This window comes from Seriola lalandi, unplaced genomic scaffold (assembly GCF_002814215.2).
Source record: "Seriola lalandi dorsalis isolate HSWRI2012SDOR001 ecotype SW California unplaced genomic scaffold, Sedor1 jcf7180002053687, whole genome shotgun sequence".
NCBI classification, from domain to species: Eukaryota; Metazoa; Chordata; class Actinopteri; order Carangiformes; family Carangidae; genus Seriola; species Seriola lalandi.
In genome coordinates, this window is record NW_019524240.1 from 168,496 (window position 1) to 186,514 (window position 18,019).

The 18,019-nt window shown below is 39.7% G+C and overlaps 1 protein-coding gene across 2 annotated transcripts in view; it reads left to right on the forward strand.

Moving 5' to 3' along the window:
• The first annotated feature begins 567 nt into the window (after positions 1–567).
• Positions 568–18,019, forward strand: part of edil3a (EGF like and discoidin domains 3a) — a 108,984-nt gene continuing 91,532 nt past the window's right edge. For both annotated transcript variants that reach the window (XM_023401522.2, XM_023401523.2), the window contains exon 1: positions 568–984. In XM_023401522.2, the coding sequence (XP_023257290.1) occupies positions 921–984 (64 nt within the window). In that variant the 5' untranslated portion in view covers positions 568–920. The remainder of the gene's footprint in view (positions 985–18,019) is intronic.

An 18,019-nucleotide genomic window follows, 5' to 3' on the forward strand; every position in this document is an offset into this window, starting at 1 on the left:
TTTTTGGAAGTGCTCTTCAGGAGGAGGAGGAGGAGGAGGAGGAGGAGGAGGATGAAGAGGGAGGAGGGGGAGGAAGAGTTGACTCCATCAGCGAGACAGCGCCCCAGTCGGTTTACTGTGACCGACGGTGAAGCGCGCATCCCCCACGGGGAGACTGTCCTGGAATCTGTGTCAATTCACACAGCCTAACCGGAATGATAAGTGATTGTACTTTCAAAACAAAAACGAAGACGCAACGTAGGCTACATCATTATATATATTTTTTTACTTTGGTCCCAACTATTCAATTCTCAAATATTGAGTGAAATATCTCACCCAAAGCCTTCATGGGCATGACATTGCAATGTGTGCATTAAAAAAAGAGACTGTGAGGAAAATAAAGTGAAACAAGACCTCCATAGAAGTGTAAATCAGAATCAGATGTGGTATTTTGAATTAAAATGGATTAATTGACCGGCTTTATTTTGGAAGTCCAGGCAGGAAGTGTTGGCTTTTCTAACAGCGGGACACTTCACAGTAGTTGTCCGAGAGCTTTGAGCGCACACGTCGCTCTCATCACTACATCGCACCACTGCGGTAGGAGCTGGGAAGGCAGCAGCAGAGAGAGAGAGAGAGAGAGAGAGAGAGAGAGCGAGCGAGCGAACGAGAGAGACCCGGCAGACACACAGTTCACTTGTTCCTGCGCGACAAAATCCAGGAGGCGAGTGTGTCTCTCTGCCGACTTTATCACAGAGGAGGACTTTACCTGACAGGACATATAACAACAGCTCTCAGGGCAAAACCCTACAGCCCAGCGAGAGCGAAAGAGGGAGAACTTTTTGGCTATTGCTCCGCTTGTTTTTTTTTTTTTTTTTAGTTTTTTTTTTTTTTAACCACATCTCCGTAACCTTGGAAGTCAGACCTGTTCATTGTGAGAGAGGATGGGACCGCTACTCCTTTCCATCGCCCTGTTTGTGAGCGCAGCTGTCCCGCAGCATGTGAAAGGTGAGTGGAAAAGTGACATTTTTTTATTTTTTCCACGATTAGCCCTTTAGCGTGGGAGTAGTACCGCAAACTGATCAACGCCGATCCGGGGCATCTTCACACATGAAAACTGACCAAGTGAATAGATTACTAATGTGCGTCTATGGAGAGCCTTTGCGGAACAGCCTACGAGCGGTCTGTCTGTACATTTTGGTAGAAGAAAACTACCGCGTGTAATATTCGCACGAATCGTTAGTTAATTACTTGCGTTTAAAAGACACTTGTTTGAGTAGATCAAACAAACGTTCTTATTTTCGTGCGTAAATTTATTTGTAATCTGTGATTAAGGGGGGAAATCAATCCGTGCATCAGGCGCGCACATTTAACGTGGAAATGTGCTCTGCTCCAGAATTCTAAATCTTAAGCTGTTTGCTTCGCTCCTCGACAGGATATAAGGGAAAGAAAGCTGTGCGTCCAGGTATGGCCCCGCTATTAAGACAGAAAGGAAGCCACTTATCCCTCTTTAACCAACTGAATTACGCAAAAGTGGGCTTTAGACAGACCCAGATGCTATCACTAAGAGGAGATATGCTAGAGTGCCTCCTGTATTAGTTGCATCGCGGCAACATTATTGACTAGGATGACATCACGAGAAGGTTAATTGCGCATTGCAAGTCTAATGTAGTCTTTCCAGAAACTGTCAGACTGCTTTATATGGAGAGGAGACTGCTGAAAGCGTGTAGCTTCACCTGATCAAATGAATCAGCATTCAAATCATTTCACATCCTCCCCTCCTTTGCCCTTCCATTTGTCTGGTGATAGGGATATCTAAGCCTCTGCCCACTGTATATTTTCCGTGAACAGTACCTGTGGGATTTGTGTGAAGAAAGCAGTGTACACCTTGTGGAAGTGGGTCATGCCATTCTCCCTGTCTCTATTCATTTAGCAACATGCTTGCCTCAGGAGTCACACATGCCAGACAGACCTCAGTCTCTTCACCAGGAGTGTGCCTGAAGCAGAGTTTCTAAGGCTCCCTAAGCCTTGCAGTGTCAACTCAGAGTCATACAAGACATAATACTCCCCAGTAGGCTGGCATAATGAATGCAGAGGAAATGCAGGGAGCCGTGGCGCCGTGGGTCGACTTGTTTCAAGGCTCAGTGAGTTAAAAATACACCCTCAACCAGTCCCCCAATTAATCATATCCCAGTTAAATTTGTGGTATTGTAAAGGGATTTTTGTCCATCTTTGGGAACAGATGAGTAAAGCTGTGTAATCCTGTCCACAGCGAGGAGCTGGTTTGAGGAGGACATGGAGAGGGTTAACAGTATTTGATCTGTATGTGAGCAAGCCGTTATGGTCACCCTGGCAGTGTTTTTAGCAACATTAACAGCTTCATCTGTCTGACTCTGGGATTACTGGAGAAAAGGAAACAAGAAACATTCCAGAGTCAAGTTGAAAATGGTTCCAAGTCATTCAAACTCTCCGCCATAAAAAAAAGACATAAGAAGAAAGCATTGTGATGATTAGAAATGTTTTTGAATTCACCAAAATCTACGTCGAATTTACCATTTCTCATTGCTCAATGTCTTTAGAGACAGCTGCTAACAAACACTCTATTGAGGGTGTCACAGGGCGCCTCTGTCCACTGAAACAAATTGATGGGGTAGAAACATTCACCTTCAGGTAAAACAGACTGCATTGTTCCAAGCCAGTGTGCAATACATCACTTCCTCTGGTCGGTTACTGGTGCTGACGCTCACGCATTGTTTGGGATCCTGCCTGTCCGCCTGGACAATGCACATGACTAGGCTTGTGGGCCTCTCTGTATGGAAATGTAAGAAGCTTTTGTGCTTGTTTAGAGAGTCGGTTTTAATGAATTTTATGAATCTTAATTTTAGTCTCAGTCTTGTTATAATGACTGCGCAATTAGAGCCTTTTAGGCAAATGGACAGCCATCTGGAGAGGCGATGTGATTGTCTGCTATTGGTGAATCATGTTTAGTGTTAATATCGTCGGTCACTGTTCATTTTGCTCAAAGATTTTGCTGGCTTAATACAGTTGGAGAAGTTTGTCAAACACAAAACTGGCTTAATAACTTTGTGCTTCCTCGAATGATCGTGGCTTCAGATTGGCTTGATCAGCTGCTCATCATGCTCACAGTCTGTAGATTTGCTGGTTTAAAACTTGAGGGAAAGACTGACAGAAGGCTAATTCCCTGCTAGCAGGAATGGCATCTGGTACATTTGGACAAACAATAGACCTGGCTGGAAATGAGAGGGATGCAAATGTTGGTTGGATATAACTTAATACTGCTCGGGATATCATGAACTATGGAACAGCAAAGACTAATTCACTTAAATGGGCTATAATTGTAATGAATCATTTTATATATTGATCACTAAGGATTATATAACCTCTGAATGGATCAGTCGAACAATAAAATTAATCAAAAACTATTTTGAGAATTGATCAAGAGGTTTTTTTTGTGAATTTTTGCAGGAGCCTTTCACTATTTGCTGATATTTTATAGACAGTTATTTGAGAACATAATTGGCAGATGAATAGATAATGAAAAGATTTTAGTTACAGCACTAGTATTGGCATTTTCTTCAAAAGTCTAAAAAAGCCCCTTATTTACTTTCTTAACCTTAGAGATATGCATGGATATACACAACGACGTTAAATTGTCCTTTGTTTACTTTAAATGAAAGGCATCTAGTCGCCCCTTCACAGTAGAGGACAAAAAAACTCAACCTTCGGTTTTAAACTTACTGGTGAAATGAATGGAAGATATTCTCCTTAAATGCATGTAGATTCAGATGATAGCGATTTATCTTAAAGCTCATTACATTAGCTAGGCACTTAAGGTTAGTTGATGTAAGGGTGACTTTTAATAACAATGGCTTGCAACCTACATCAACAGTGCCCTTCACTCCGGTTTTGAATGGCATAGTCTTCAATCAGTGGAGAAGAAAGGTCACGCCTCTGTCAGATCAGCAGCAATGATATCCAGTGGAATCAAAGCAACTCAACGGGCAGCAACCCACGCATAAGGAAACGCAACATGGGCAAAGCCTTCTCTTGCTGCTGTGATGACATTGGCTTGGTCTTTAAATTTTCCGTGTTTGCGGAACTTGATTGTGCTATTCATTGTCAGCTCAGACGCTCCTTAATCCCATTAATACTTGAAGGAGAGTTAATTTGTCTCCTATGCTGACAAGTTAATGGATACAGTGCTATTTGTCTTCGCTGTAGTCGAGCCTCTGTTGTCCTGCCTACATTTCATGCTTGACTTATTGGGAGGGCACTAGAGGGACGGTTATAGAGGTTGCAAGGACACGCACTGGGGAAGTGCTTACCAAAGAACTTTAATATGGCCCTGAGATGAGGATTGGCAGCACAGTGGTAAAATTAGTTGTTTGGGCTAACACACTCATATAAGCTTTCAGATAGAAACAAAATGAATGTGTCACTGTTGTTGTGTTATGTCTTTGTAGCCGTCGAGTCATAATTGTCTAAGGTGTTGGTGTTGGCAGCGTGCTGTGCTTTAGGCCAAGTTCTAGATTTTGTAGGTGACTTGAGGTTCATCAATCCTACATTTGTACATCAAAGAGTGAAAAGGAACAGTGTTTAAACACATCACACAGAACACAAAGACTAATCAGCAGTAAAAATAGCCTCTTTTCACACAAGGCTTTGCCTTTTTTTCCCTAATCCTTCAATCAATATCCGATGTTTCTATTCACAAAACTCTGGAAACATTGATTCCAAATTTTCCCAGCCATGTTAAAGGTCTATGGTTTACTAAAAGCAGCATGTAACATTATAAAGGAAGGCTGGCTTAAAGCAGTGACCTTCTTAGCATTCTATTAAAAACATTGTCAAAAGATTCAGACTATGACTGTGCCAACAAAAAAAGAAGAAGAAGAAGAATAAGAGTGAGCCTTCTGAAACAGAAAAAAACATCATATAAATGTTTCGTTTGTAGTGTCAGTTCATGCTGAGTGTACTTCACTTTTTCAGCTGAGAACGTGCAGCAGCCCGTCCTTTTCATATTTTGAGCATTCAGAAGACCGCATGCTGTTTTTAAGTAATCCCACTGGGTCACGATTAATGACTCAACTTTTGGAGGCACAAGCAGTGCAAGCCCACAGTGCGTGTGTGGCAAAAACAGAATAGCAGATAATGAAGTTGTGTGATGTCTTGTAACATATTATTTGGGGTTGCTCAGGAGTTTGCTGAGGCTCATTACTTTCTTGACACAGGTCTTTTTAAAAGAAATATTATATAAAGAGAAAAGCCATTCAGACAGAACACATTTAAACTAAAGTAGATGGTACATTTTTACATCATTGCACATCACTCATATAGGTATAGAGGACAACACTGTTCAACATTATTGAACAGTTGCTAACCGTGCTGTCAATAGATAGTGGCATGTGGCAGAGCTGTGGCTTAGTCACTAAGCATTGTGATGAACATAAGTAAATATATGTATTACCCAGCATCCTAAGGTTCAGAAACTTGACCATCACAACAAGATAACAGCTGCATTATTTTCTGAGGCCATGGTATGTGTCTGGACAAAATGACCTTCCTTTGGTGTTTGAAAAAAAGCTTTGATGAGTTCAACTTCTGGCATCGAACGGCATCCTTTGAAATTTATCTTGATATCAGAAAGTCAAAGCTAATGATTCCACAGTTACTCAACTGGTAGGAGTACAAGCTGTGAGCAGCACATTTTTAATTTACTCGCACACGTGCTTCTGGCTGCACCTGGGGAATGTGGCTGAAAATGACTTTCAAATTATTATAACATTTCTTTCATATTTTATATAATATAATTATATGCATTTATCACAGTGTGTGATATTGCTTAATACAGGGGGCGGAATAGATACTCATTAGACTCAAATGATTTCAAATACGAACACAAACATGGGCTAACGTTCAGTTACAGTGTCACCACCGCAATACCTTCATAATGCTTATTCAATAACTAATGTTATGCTAAAGTGTATGTTATAATCTGTAGCCTCTAGCTTTCTCAAAAATGATAATATTTGAGGTGGTCAGAGAGCATTGTGCTGATTGCTTCAGGAAAACATTAAGTCATGCTTCTCTACCATCCTTCATCAAATTTTTTTTTTTAACTAGAATGAGATTAGAGCTCTTAATCTGAAAAATGCATTCCAAAGAATTCAGCAATAGTCCAGCAATCCTCACTGTTTTTCTTTTGCTTGTACATGAAATGGGAAAGTACATGTTTCATCATTCTCTTTTTGTGTTAGCTCATACAGTATAATTATTGTGAAGGAGCCAAAATTACTCATTTTGGGAATCAATATAAAACATTGCAATTTGATGGAGAAAAGTCTGATATCTGTCAATCTGTTATTTGAATAATACTTATCATATACATTTTCTACATAGGGTACAATTTAGCTATAGTATGAGCTCAAAAGTAATGTTTACAGTCTGCAGTCAGCACCAACAACAAGACCTTCGTTGTGTAAATTAATCTCCTTTGCTTCTGTAATTCTTTAGGTTTTTTTAGTTTTTATTAAACACCTGGCTCTACATACATGAAGTGTGTCAACCTATTAAGATATCGCTTAGGCTTTTACATGTTTGTGTGTGTGTGTGTGTGTGTGTGTGTGTGTGTGTGTGTGTGTGTGTGTGTGTGTGTGTGTGTGTGTTCAGGAAGGGAGTTGGGAGGCAGGAATGCAAAGATCACTGACAAGCATCATGGTGGATTTTCGATGCGAGCTAAGCGCAATCTTTGTATTGTGGCGGGAGTGGCAACTGAGCGCTCCGGACCCACCCATCTTGTCAGAGCAGCATCAGCCATTCATTGTCTGTGTTGACCATGAGTGAAAGAGTCCACCTTACCACAGCAGATCAATAAACAGAATAAATTATGTTGGATTAGATGTGAAACTGCAGCAGCCTGTAAATCTGAGGAGGTGTGAACAGTTCCAGCTCTTTTAAGATTTAATGCGAGACCAAAGCTTTAAAACAGTGGGATTAAAACTGAAATGTAATTTTTCAAAGTTTAAAGCCTGAACATTGGTGGATGAATGATACACGGACCTTTTTAATGTTTAAATGTTTTATCTTTACACAAAAAGCCAGTTCCTGACACATTTTTGCGATGTAATATCTTCTCTTTGTGAGGATGTAAAATCTCTTTTATGTTCAGTCTTTGAGCGTGCGTTAGTAGTTTATATAGTTTTTGTGTGTGATGCTTTCAATTTTAGCAGTGTCAGGTGTGTGTAGGCCATTTAGACACTAACTTTATAATGGGTGGACATTTTGTGGGTTATTTTTTTCAAATAAACACAAAGCTTGCAACATTCCTGCTTGTATTTATTGGACAAGCACGCTTTAGGTGTTGCAGCCTGAAGTTAAATCTGCTTTAGCGAAAATAACATTGAGTTACAGCAATGAGCTTTGCTTTGGTCTGGTAAAGTGTCCCCATTGGGCTCTGGAACACAACTGCATTTTCAGTAACTTATTTGAGATCAGATGGGTGCAGGGTGGCCTAGGTTCTTACTTCCAATAAGCCCTAAGCAGATGTGGGGTACTCATTCCTATTCTACAGACATACTTAAATCATGAGCCCTATCTAACAGTCTACTCATCAGGGTTATAAAGTTAAATTGAATCATTAACCCTTTTCATCTTTTGCATGAATGTACAGTAAATGATGCATCAGAAGCTTAAAAAAAAGAGATACATGTTCATCTAAATTAATATAAAATGATCACTGTTGACAATTAATCATCAAATCCCAAACTTTATTTCATCTGGTGCCATATTCTCTCTCCATTCATCTGTCATTCTGATTATCTTTGTCATTCTCCTCTCTCGCTCTGGTAAAATGTACAGTAGTAGATACAGGCCTGATCTGAGGATTTGTTTGTGCACTTCATCTCATTCCCAGACTCTTCAGCTGTTTAGTTTACGACATTTTAACGTATATTTGGTTTTGTCAGTACCTGTACTGTGTGCTGTGTGCTTTACTGTGTTTGTGTGTGCACAGATGTGTATGGGGTTTGTGTGCTTGAAGCTCGGAGAGGTAACCCAGAAATGTCATCACACAAAGTCTAGGCAGCAATTCTGGCTCTTTTGCACAGTGTGGATGTGCAGTCATACTTCACTCATTTGCCAAAAAACAAAAACAACATCCCTTTATTTATCATGTCAGCCTGCCTGCTTTTATGCTAAATAGTGCTGAATGCCAACAAGGGGGTGTTTTGTAAGTGATTGATTGAGAACAAGGAGTATATCAGTTAAAAGAAATTGTAAAAAAAAAATCTTGATATGTTATTTGATATCATCAATCTGTACATGCCCATTTTCTATTGAGAGCCCATGCTTCAATTCAAATATGAGTAAACTGCCCCTGGACTGTCGCCAAGTACTTTTCAAAAGGGTTATTTGAGGTAATGGCATAAAATATATGCTATCCATTGAGAACTGAAGAGCAATTTTTTAAAGTGGAATATCACCCGTCCAGATGTTTTAGATTACCCTTGGGGTGGGTAGTACCAGAAAGGGGGACACAGAGGGAGAGGAAGAGAAAGAGAGAGCTGAGAAACAGAGCGAAAATCCCCTTTAATGTGAAGTTCACTGAACAGCAACCACTCACCTTCAAACTTCAAAGTGTAGCCCATTAGAAAACTGAAAAAGGATCATCTTCTCCACCGTGTAATCAGGGTCCATTGTCACTAATAAAAAGAGCAAGGGTTGCGGCAAGTTGCACCATTTCGGTTATTGTTAGGTACAGGTATGATACTGATGATCAGATGACTTTTTTTCTCCCAATTCTTCTTTTTAGGGGCGTAAGGGCAATCGTACGCCAACTGACACCATAGAAAATCTGGATATGCGAGGTGAAGTTTCTGAGTCTGAGGCTGCAACAACAAGTGACAGGGAAGCCCTAGATGAGCTCCGAAAGACAGGGAGTGACAAAGAGCAGCACAACCGCTGGTCTCCCTGACTTAGTGACAGGAAGAAGTTAAATTCAACTTAATGCAACAAGTAGTGATGTAGTTCAGCACTGGACAGTATTCAGTATTCATTAATAAAATCAAGGATAAGCTGATTGTTGCAGTAGCCACTTGTATAGGTTATGTCACTGTCTCTATACAGGGACATCAGTTCAAACAATATTCAAGTGGAGAGTTTATTATGATGTTGAAACATGAAATGTGAAAGTGCTAATAAGATCCTATTATATTACTATGTTAAAAGATAATGTCTTTGGATACACATTTATCAGCAATTAAACAGTGTTGTGTATTCCTGAACGAGTTCTCCTTATGGACAGTAAAGCCCACAAGAAAAAGCAGACACGGTGGTGATAAGACACTGCTATTCTGCAAACCTTTGCGTGCTGCATGTGTGATTATACAGATAATTGTTTGTCTCATTAAAGTCATCACTTATTGCCACTGATCCTAACATTTGCCTAAAGTGGGGGATCCACCCATCCAGTTATTTCTTATACATATCCACCTGTTTTGTTTAGGATTACAGGGGGGCTGGAGCCGGCCCCAGCATGCACTGGGCATGAATTCCCAGTACACCCTGGACACATTGTCTGTCACACGACCAGCACACTTAAAGATAGACACACTTTCTCACCACCATTGGTTTTGTCACTCTTAGTGCCTTCTTGTCATTGACTGTCACAACTGCATAACTGTACAGACCTTGTTGACCACTTATTTGTGAGTTTTATTCTAAGAAATATCGCTCACATTTAGTTTTGTTTCCGTGTTGTGCATCCCCACTAATTCCACTGATATCTGTCACCATGCTCAACTTGTCTTCCTTTTTCTTTTTTCTTCTAAACCAGGTAGTTTGACAGGTTGGTCTCTTTGTTATTCACCACTGTTTGAGGTATATGAAATATTTACCACATGATCTTTTCTAACCTGTCTCAGCTGATCTAGGTGTACTCCACTGCAGATGCGGGCAAAATCATACTGAATTACACTGTGAATGCAGTGCTTGTAAATCTCTGAAGCTTTCAAGAGTTTGACAAGTTAAATTAGCAGCTGAAGAAGTTCAGAAGTTTAAATCACAGTGTATTTTTAACCTGGTTCAGTGCATTGAAGAGGAATCTTTGTGGGATATCTCACACTCTCTTTGTCTGTCTCTCTCTCACTCTTGCTCACACACACACACACACACACACACACACACACACACACACACACACACACACAAGCTCTAGAAGTTATAATTATAACACATCAGACTGGCTGTTGGGTGGCTGCTGCAGCTGGGAGAGGATTTGGTTTGATGTCATGAATAAAACTATTGGAAAGGTTGTCCCCTCACTGTGTATTGGACTCCTGTGTTGAAGTGTGGAACATGTGCTTATTTAGCAGTTCCATGTTTGTTTGTTTTTTTGTATTTGCTGCTGTCATTCAGTCATGCATCAGTTCTTCATTTCCAATATGTGTTTAAAGGTAAAGTGTATGATAGATTATTTGTGTTCTCCAGGTCAGTTTTGCTTCTACCACTGAAATGAACTGAGGGGTTATTTAAACAGTCACAAAATAATCACTCTGAAGTAGCTACAGTATAATACGCTGATGTTCAGTAATCACCCGTGACTCTACATTATCACTGATAAAGCCACTGTCCACTGGGCCTGTCTTGCTCAGCAACAAGGCTGTCTGAGTAAGTAGTGCCTGCTACATGAAATTCACTGACCAAGGGGTAAGCAGGATGAAAAAATTCAATTTGTCAAGGTCTGCCCTTTTCAGTACACACAATGCACAGCTTAAGCCAGCGGGCGTGGAGCATAGTAGAAATGGAGTGGAACAAGGATCAGAAGATATTTTGTAACTACTTCTTTATGTTCCTCTAACATGCATAATGCAGTACTGCTGTGTAGCTTTCGCTTCAACATTTCTCACAGTTGAAACCGGGAGTACAACCTTGATCAAATAAACAATAGTAGCATGTGACAGAGCTGATCTGTAGTGAGAAAGTGAGAAGTGGTGCAGTGTTTGTTAGCTCTGTGTGTTAGGCCTAATAACTTAAACTGGGCTGACAGCTGTGATGAAGCACATTTAAAGCTGTGCACATTCTGGAAATCAAGCTAGAGCTAGCAGCAGACTTTAAAGCTAATACTAGCTTGAAGCCTCTGAGCGAGGAAAGTAACCAGAAGAACATTTGTGTATTGATTGACAGCTGTGAGCTCCCGCCCCTTACTTTGGTTTTCTCTGATTGGGTAGAAGGATGTGGCTTGCTCCAAAAATTCAAATGGAAATACCTCTGCAATGCTGCCTGGCTGTTAAATGAATCAGGCTCACAGAGGCCTTTGACAGCATCTCTCCACATTAGGATATCTTTTTGGAGCACATTTAAACTATTAATATATGAGATGTTACATTCAGAAGACACTTTAAAGGAATTGGTCAACATTTTTGGGAAATGGGTTCATGCACTTTATTGTCAAGAAGAATACCATTCTCATCCATTTCTTCATTATGTAGCTGGAGCCAGCAGATTGTTGGGTTAGCTTATGTCATATTTGCTTCAGTCATAAAAAAAAACCAAAAAAAAAACAAAGCTTATAATAGTCCGGCAGCTAGCCTCCCAAAAACAACAAATGGTCAATTTTACATTTTCTTTTTCTTTTTTTGGTATGGATTAAAAAAAAAAGATTACTGCTTCCCCTTGCTCCCATTCTTTATGCTACGCTAACTGACTGCTAGCCCTAGCTATTTAACATATTGAACAGACAGGTATGAGAGTGCCGTTGATCTTCTTTTGTATCTCTTGACAAGAAAGCGTACAAGTGTATTTTACACAAATGTTTCCTTCAATGTAAGGATCCAGAAACAAAAATTTGGGAAATATTCAATTAAATGCTTTTCCTGGATTTATCAAACTTGTGATTTTGTTCTTTGAAGCTTCCTGTGTCTCCCTGTCTCTTCCCCACACTCGCAAAAACACAGCAAAAAGACTAAACATTTGAATTTGCCGTACTAGTGTATCCTTTGTGAAATTTGAATCAGAGGGTTGCTCAGTCACGGAGTGTATTTGTGTGGCATAATTTCCCTTTCATCCAAAATGCCACATGGAAAACATCCTGACAACAAGAGAGCTAATGAGGTAAACATTTAACAAACAGGGTCACAGAAATGCCTTCATGTGCTGCTGAATATGCATTAATCCTGTGAATTAGTGACACAGTTTTTGACTAAAATGCATTTTCCCTTTGCCCATTTTTTCTTTCCTCACCCATTAATCTGCAGTGGCACTTTGCATCACAGACACCTTCCTCTTCAGTGCTTACTGTGAAGATTTGGATGAGATGTGAGCTCCACTTCTTTATACATGTTTGATGAATCTCTTTATGCTACTTCTGGGATACAAGCATGAATGTGGGAGATCTTGTCTGGGAAAAAAAAAAAAAAGATACAAAAGATGGGAGGTGTCCAAGTTTGTAATGAGGCTAGCAAGGCTCTCCTGGCTCACGAGCAAACTAGGGCATCTGTAATGAGTGTGCAGAGAGATGTGGTGGGGAGGGGCCAGAGAAAACAGAGAGAGGCATGTCGCGGACGTGAACTGAGCCACAAGCTGTAACATCAGCTGCCCAGTGGATGTTAGGAGGAAGGTGGTGTCAATCACAGCTCCCACTCAACCAGAGATACTGAAAGAAAGAATTTGATAATTACCAATCCCTTCTGACCTAAATTGTGTGTTTTTCCAGAAACTCTGCTTGCTCGATTTTTTTTTTTTTTTTTTTTTTAACAGGGCATATAAAATTTCACAAGAATTTTAGATGGATGGTGCAAGATCCAACAGTGGTTGCCAGTGGAAGAAAGCGCAAACACTATTATAAACAGGATGTTAAAGAAACACTTTGTGCATGTGTCCTGTATTTAGGCTAAGAAGATCTCTCATTTGTTGAACACAGTTCTGCGCTGGCATGTACATGCATACGTTTTTTGAAAAATTCATGTTAGTCCTTTGTGACACTGCTAAATATCTACCATACATGTAAATAATGATAACAATACAAGAAACTGTTCTGCATACATCAAAGCCATAATGTGGTAAATACGACCATTTAAGACTGAATGTCACTTCTTTACAAAAATTACATTACTCTCCTCATATAATGGGAATATTGAAAATAATATTGTCAATCCAGAAAAATGTTTATTAAACCAAATGAGCTTTGCTGGCTCTTAATGAGCAAGAACCTGAAATAGGATGTTTATGAATTACATTAATTAACATCATCCATCAAATGGCCTTGATGCTGTGTTTTTTTTCCCAGTCTGAATTACAACAGAGCAGGGATGCAGACACTATTTATTTGTTTTGGCTATTTGTTTGGAGTGATCTCATATGTTTATTTATTAGCTTTAAAGGTAGCTTAATTAGTGTACAAATGAGAATTTAATGGCATGTTTATGCTTTAAACATCTCTTTTTATATATACTTTTTATATATATTTGTCAACACAGTATTGCATCACATGCACATGCAACAACATAAACAGTGTAAGAATGATCATTAAATCCTCTATGCTATAGGCCTGAAGGGATAGTAAATGTAAAAGAAATACTGCCCCAGCAGTTAACTTGCCCCTGAGCAGTTTTTATCAGTTGCCTACTGAGGCTGTCACATAAAATAAATGGCTTTACTAAGGATGGTCAAAGGTGAGCTAACTTATGCTTCAATTTGATGTTGTGGTCAGAGACTCAGATGATAATAAATTTTATTGAGCCTGCAGTGTCATGGCAGGATGTTGTATATGAAAGAAGAATGTTCCTGTACCTTGTATTGTGTTGGATCTGCATGATTGGACCACCTTTGCGTTTCCCTGCAGGAGATTGGGTGCCAAAGGTAGCCAATACAATTAGGCATTCATGAAAGGGGCATAATGTGAGCAGTGAATAATTAACCCTGTAACATTTATATTAGGTGTTGCTACTGCATCTCATCATGTTTTATTGTGATTTATAGTGGCAAAATTCCTTTTAATTACCTTTTGTGAGTTAACATAATCCTTTATATATATTTTAATATCTAAAAATATGTTCACCTAAAATGTCACCATAGTTTTGGAACCATTGCAAATTTTTATTCCATGGCGAGTTCATGGGTCATACTGTACATGGTTAACGGTCTCACCTCAGGAAAGCTAGAGTCCTTGGTCCCAGGTTGCTGGAAAATCCTGTGAACCCTCCAGGCCTTGGGCTGAGTGCATTATCGCCGCCCCTGGCCCGTGATGAGGAGAGGTATCGATCTTATCCTCAGACAAAAGCCCTCTGTGTACCTCTGCAGGACTTAGAGTTGGCTGAGGCAGGATGCACAGTAATGAGAGCAATAGAGGGCAGAATAGGGGACCAGCTTATTCCCTAACAAGGATGGAGACCTTTACACTACAGAAAAGAAAGAAGCTAGCTGGGCATTTTTTTCCCTTTTCTTCTTCTTTTTTGTTTTGTTTTTATTTAACCCCTCCCTTCAAGCCACTGAGTTCTTTTTTTTCTCTGAGCACAGTTTAGGTCTTAACCACACCATGCACTATTGCCTTGGTGGTCTTATCTGGACTTTAGGACTCCCGTGGGAATATATCGCAGCACAGACTGTCTGAAAAGTAAATTTAGTTTACTCACGGTATGAAGTCAGAGCAGCAGTGGAGGTGGTCTTAAACGATTAAAAGCATTTCTTGGAGAAAGTGGTTTGGGCTTACCCAGACCTAAGAGGGTATGATACCTCTGGCTGGGAAGAAAGATCTCCACTCCTTTGACTGCTATAGCTGTGGGCTTTTGTGGCAACAGAAGTTGTTTTTATGACAAGGACACCAAAGAGAGGACTTAGTGTGTGCAAGTCTTTGAGGTGAAGATTACTTTGGATGAAGCCTATAGCCTCACAGTGGCCAAAGCTCAACCACAGCATACTGATTATAAGTGCCGATTATGGGCCATGACAGCTGGAGGTTTTGGTTAAGTTTGCCCAGAGCTTACATCATATTGTATGGTGGCGGGACCAGTAATGGAGTTGAAACAAAACTTTGTTTCATGCCCATGAACAGATGAATTACATTAACTTGGTTAGTTTAGTGTAGCATAAAGACCAGAAACAGTCCCAAAGTAACACAAATCGGTATAGTGGTCACCATCCGAAGCTCACTGTTGAACAGTGTGTATGTCTTGTTTAATCAATTCAAAAATAAATCTAAAAAAACTCTCAAAAAACTGTTGTTAATGTGCCTCATACCCCCACACACACTTCCAGTATTTGTGCTAAGCTAAGCTAACTGGCCAATTGAACATATTTATCCTTTCCACTCCTGTCTCATAGCTGGTTAAAACTATGCCACATTTCTTTTTAGAGTTTTCATTTATACTCCCAACTGTGCAGGTTTAGATGAAATTAGATGATTTTACCAAATTAATATTATAGTGTCTTTCATTTTGGACTCTCTGGTCAGTGGTCCCTCAAAGGTCAGCACTATCACAGACAGTTTGCAACTGGTCAGTGTGTTTAATTTGCATGTCAGAGTGGACCAAAATTGATCTCTCTTCACAAAAGCTCAGCACAGATTGGTTCTTGCAGCCACAAGCAAAATGACTGATCACATTGAATTCCACTGCAATGAAATGACTTCAGTCTGAAATTTCCTTTGAAAATAGATTTCGATCTGTTTGAAATAAGAGAATCACTGGTCGTATGTCTCTAAACACTAATACTGGGCCATTCTGCCTCAGTTCCACTAGCTGTAGAAATCGGTTTTAGCTCAATGAGGGAGGGGGGAGTTTAAAAGACTGCCCTCAGCAATTGACTGACTTCACAGGAGGACCTAAGGTTTCTTTCATCTTCAAATGTCCCTGCATCGAAGACCGAGATCTCTTCTTTCTGGACCACGTCCTCCAAAAGGGTTTCACAGGTTTTGCTGCCAGCGTGCTCTCTGTTATCAATACCCATTTTATCCGTTTGATGTGCTTTTCAAATCTCTGCATTCCACAACTCTGCATGGTCTTTTTTATTTTATTTTTTATTTTTCTCATTTGCGTATCTTTATTGAGCTGTTTCTGAACAGCAGACTGTGTAAGTGTCTGGCTCACTATGACCACACTGTCTGTCTTTCTACTCTTCCATGGATGTTTAGCATTTTTCAGCCCTCTTTAAACATCTTTTCTCTCTTCTCGCTTTCCCCTCCCTGAGGCCAAAGCGAGCTTATTCCCTCCAGCTATTACATCCAATTAGCAGGAGTGAGAGTTTCACCCCTCCTCTCTTTCCACACTAACAATGTGGAATACACTGGAATGAGTCAGGGTTTTCTCTTCTTTGATGTGAACAAATTACACTTCAGATGCACACTTGGCAAGGAAACAAAGATGCAGTTTATGCTTTCAAGTTTGGATTCTTTGTCATTTGGTGAACAATGAGCTACACAATGGAAGACGTGATCACTTGATGTGGACTGATGGCGTCTTTCATTTCAGCTATTCTCCTTGACTTCAGAAATTGGTTTTGTAAAATAACAGTACACACACGTATATAATATATATGTGTGTGTGTGTATATATATATATAATATATAATTTATTTATGTACAGGAGCTTTGTGATATGTTTTTATATTTGTTTGGTCTCAAACTGCGATCATCATTTTATTAATCCCCATTCCTAGAGCACCTTTTCGGGGCCTTCTATGAACAGTATCAGCTGTTCTGATACTGATCATGTAAGTTATGCTGAATTAGTCATGTGGTTTCCCTTGGTTTTTCTTACTTCTACTGAACATGCGTATGAGCTAAATCTCTGCATGAGCTATTCCCGTGTTTTCAGAGGTCCTTCAGATGAATATAAAGCAGAGCTGCATATTATAGAGTATTCATGATGACTTTAAACAACTCTTCCTTGTGCTAAATCCCTGGCCTACATAAGATCTTAACATCCAATGGTTTTTTCTCTACTAAAATGTGTGAAGTGCACTTAAGAAATCAAGAAAGCTGTGACCCATACCATCACTGTTATTACAGTCAGTATTGATGAAAGAAATGGAATGAAAACACCGTTTTATTCAATCCTTTTACCAAGTGTTGTGCATGATACTGTAAAGTGTCAAGTAGCGAAGTGAGAACCAAATCCTCTAAAACAGATGGCAGCTGTGGGTAGGTGTTTGTTTGCGTTAATCCAAAGCCCATGACTGCAGCTTTCTGTGCAACAAGTTATAAAGCTGCAGCATGTTTCACTAACAGTTTGGTGTTATATCATATGTGTTTACAGGTGATAAAGTGTTCCTGTTTTACAGTTGACCCAAGAATGAAAAATGAAAATCTTCTCTGTCAGTTGAACTTTTATGTAGATTGTTTTTTTCCCCAAGACAATAGGAGTTAACCTTTTAGAGTTTCCTCTCAGATAATTGAAGTAAATCGTGGTTTGTGATCCAAAAGGGGCGGGAAAATTACCGTAAAATTTCTTGAAACAGCTTGTGCTGCATAATGGGTTCAGCGTGCTCTAGCTTATTTGCTTTTGTTTACTGATCGTACACAGTTTGGCAGAAATTGACTTACATACATGAGGGTGAAGGTAATGATTTTTTATTTTGGTGGGAACTGTTCCTTTAAAATGGTGGCCATCTGTCTCTTAATGTCCTGGGCTTGTACTGCTGTAGTCTGCTGTTTCTTCTTCCTTCCCTTCCTTCTTCTGTACCTCCCTCCTCCATTTTTCTTCTCCTTGGCACTGTTGCAGTTATAATCCCTACTTGCATTATTCATTTGAATACGAAGATCAAATAAATATAGATACTTCCTGAATCCCCCTACCTTCTCTGTATATATCCACTGTTTTTGCTTTATGTGTAATTTGTTGTTTTAAAAGCCACAGTAAGTGAAACCAGAGGAACTACGGTTTTGATCTGACCTCGTGTATATATTGCAAATTTACTTTGTTTTTGTAATCGCAGCAATAATGGTCTTTTCACTGTTTATGTGGGTTTGTTCTTTTTTTTCAAAATCGTTGAAACACAATACGTTGAAGTCAGCAAGTTGTTGCCCCCCCCC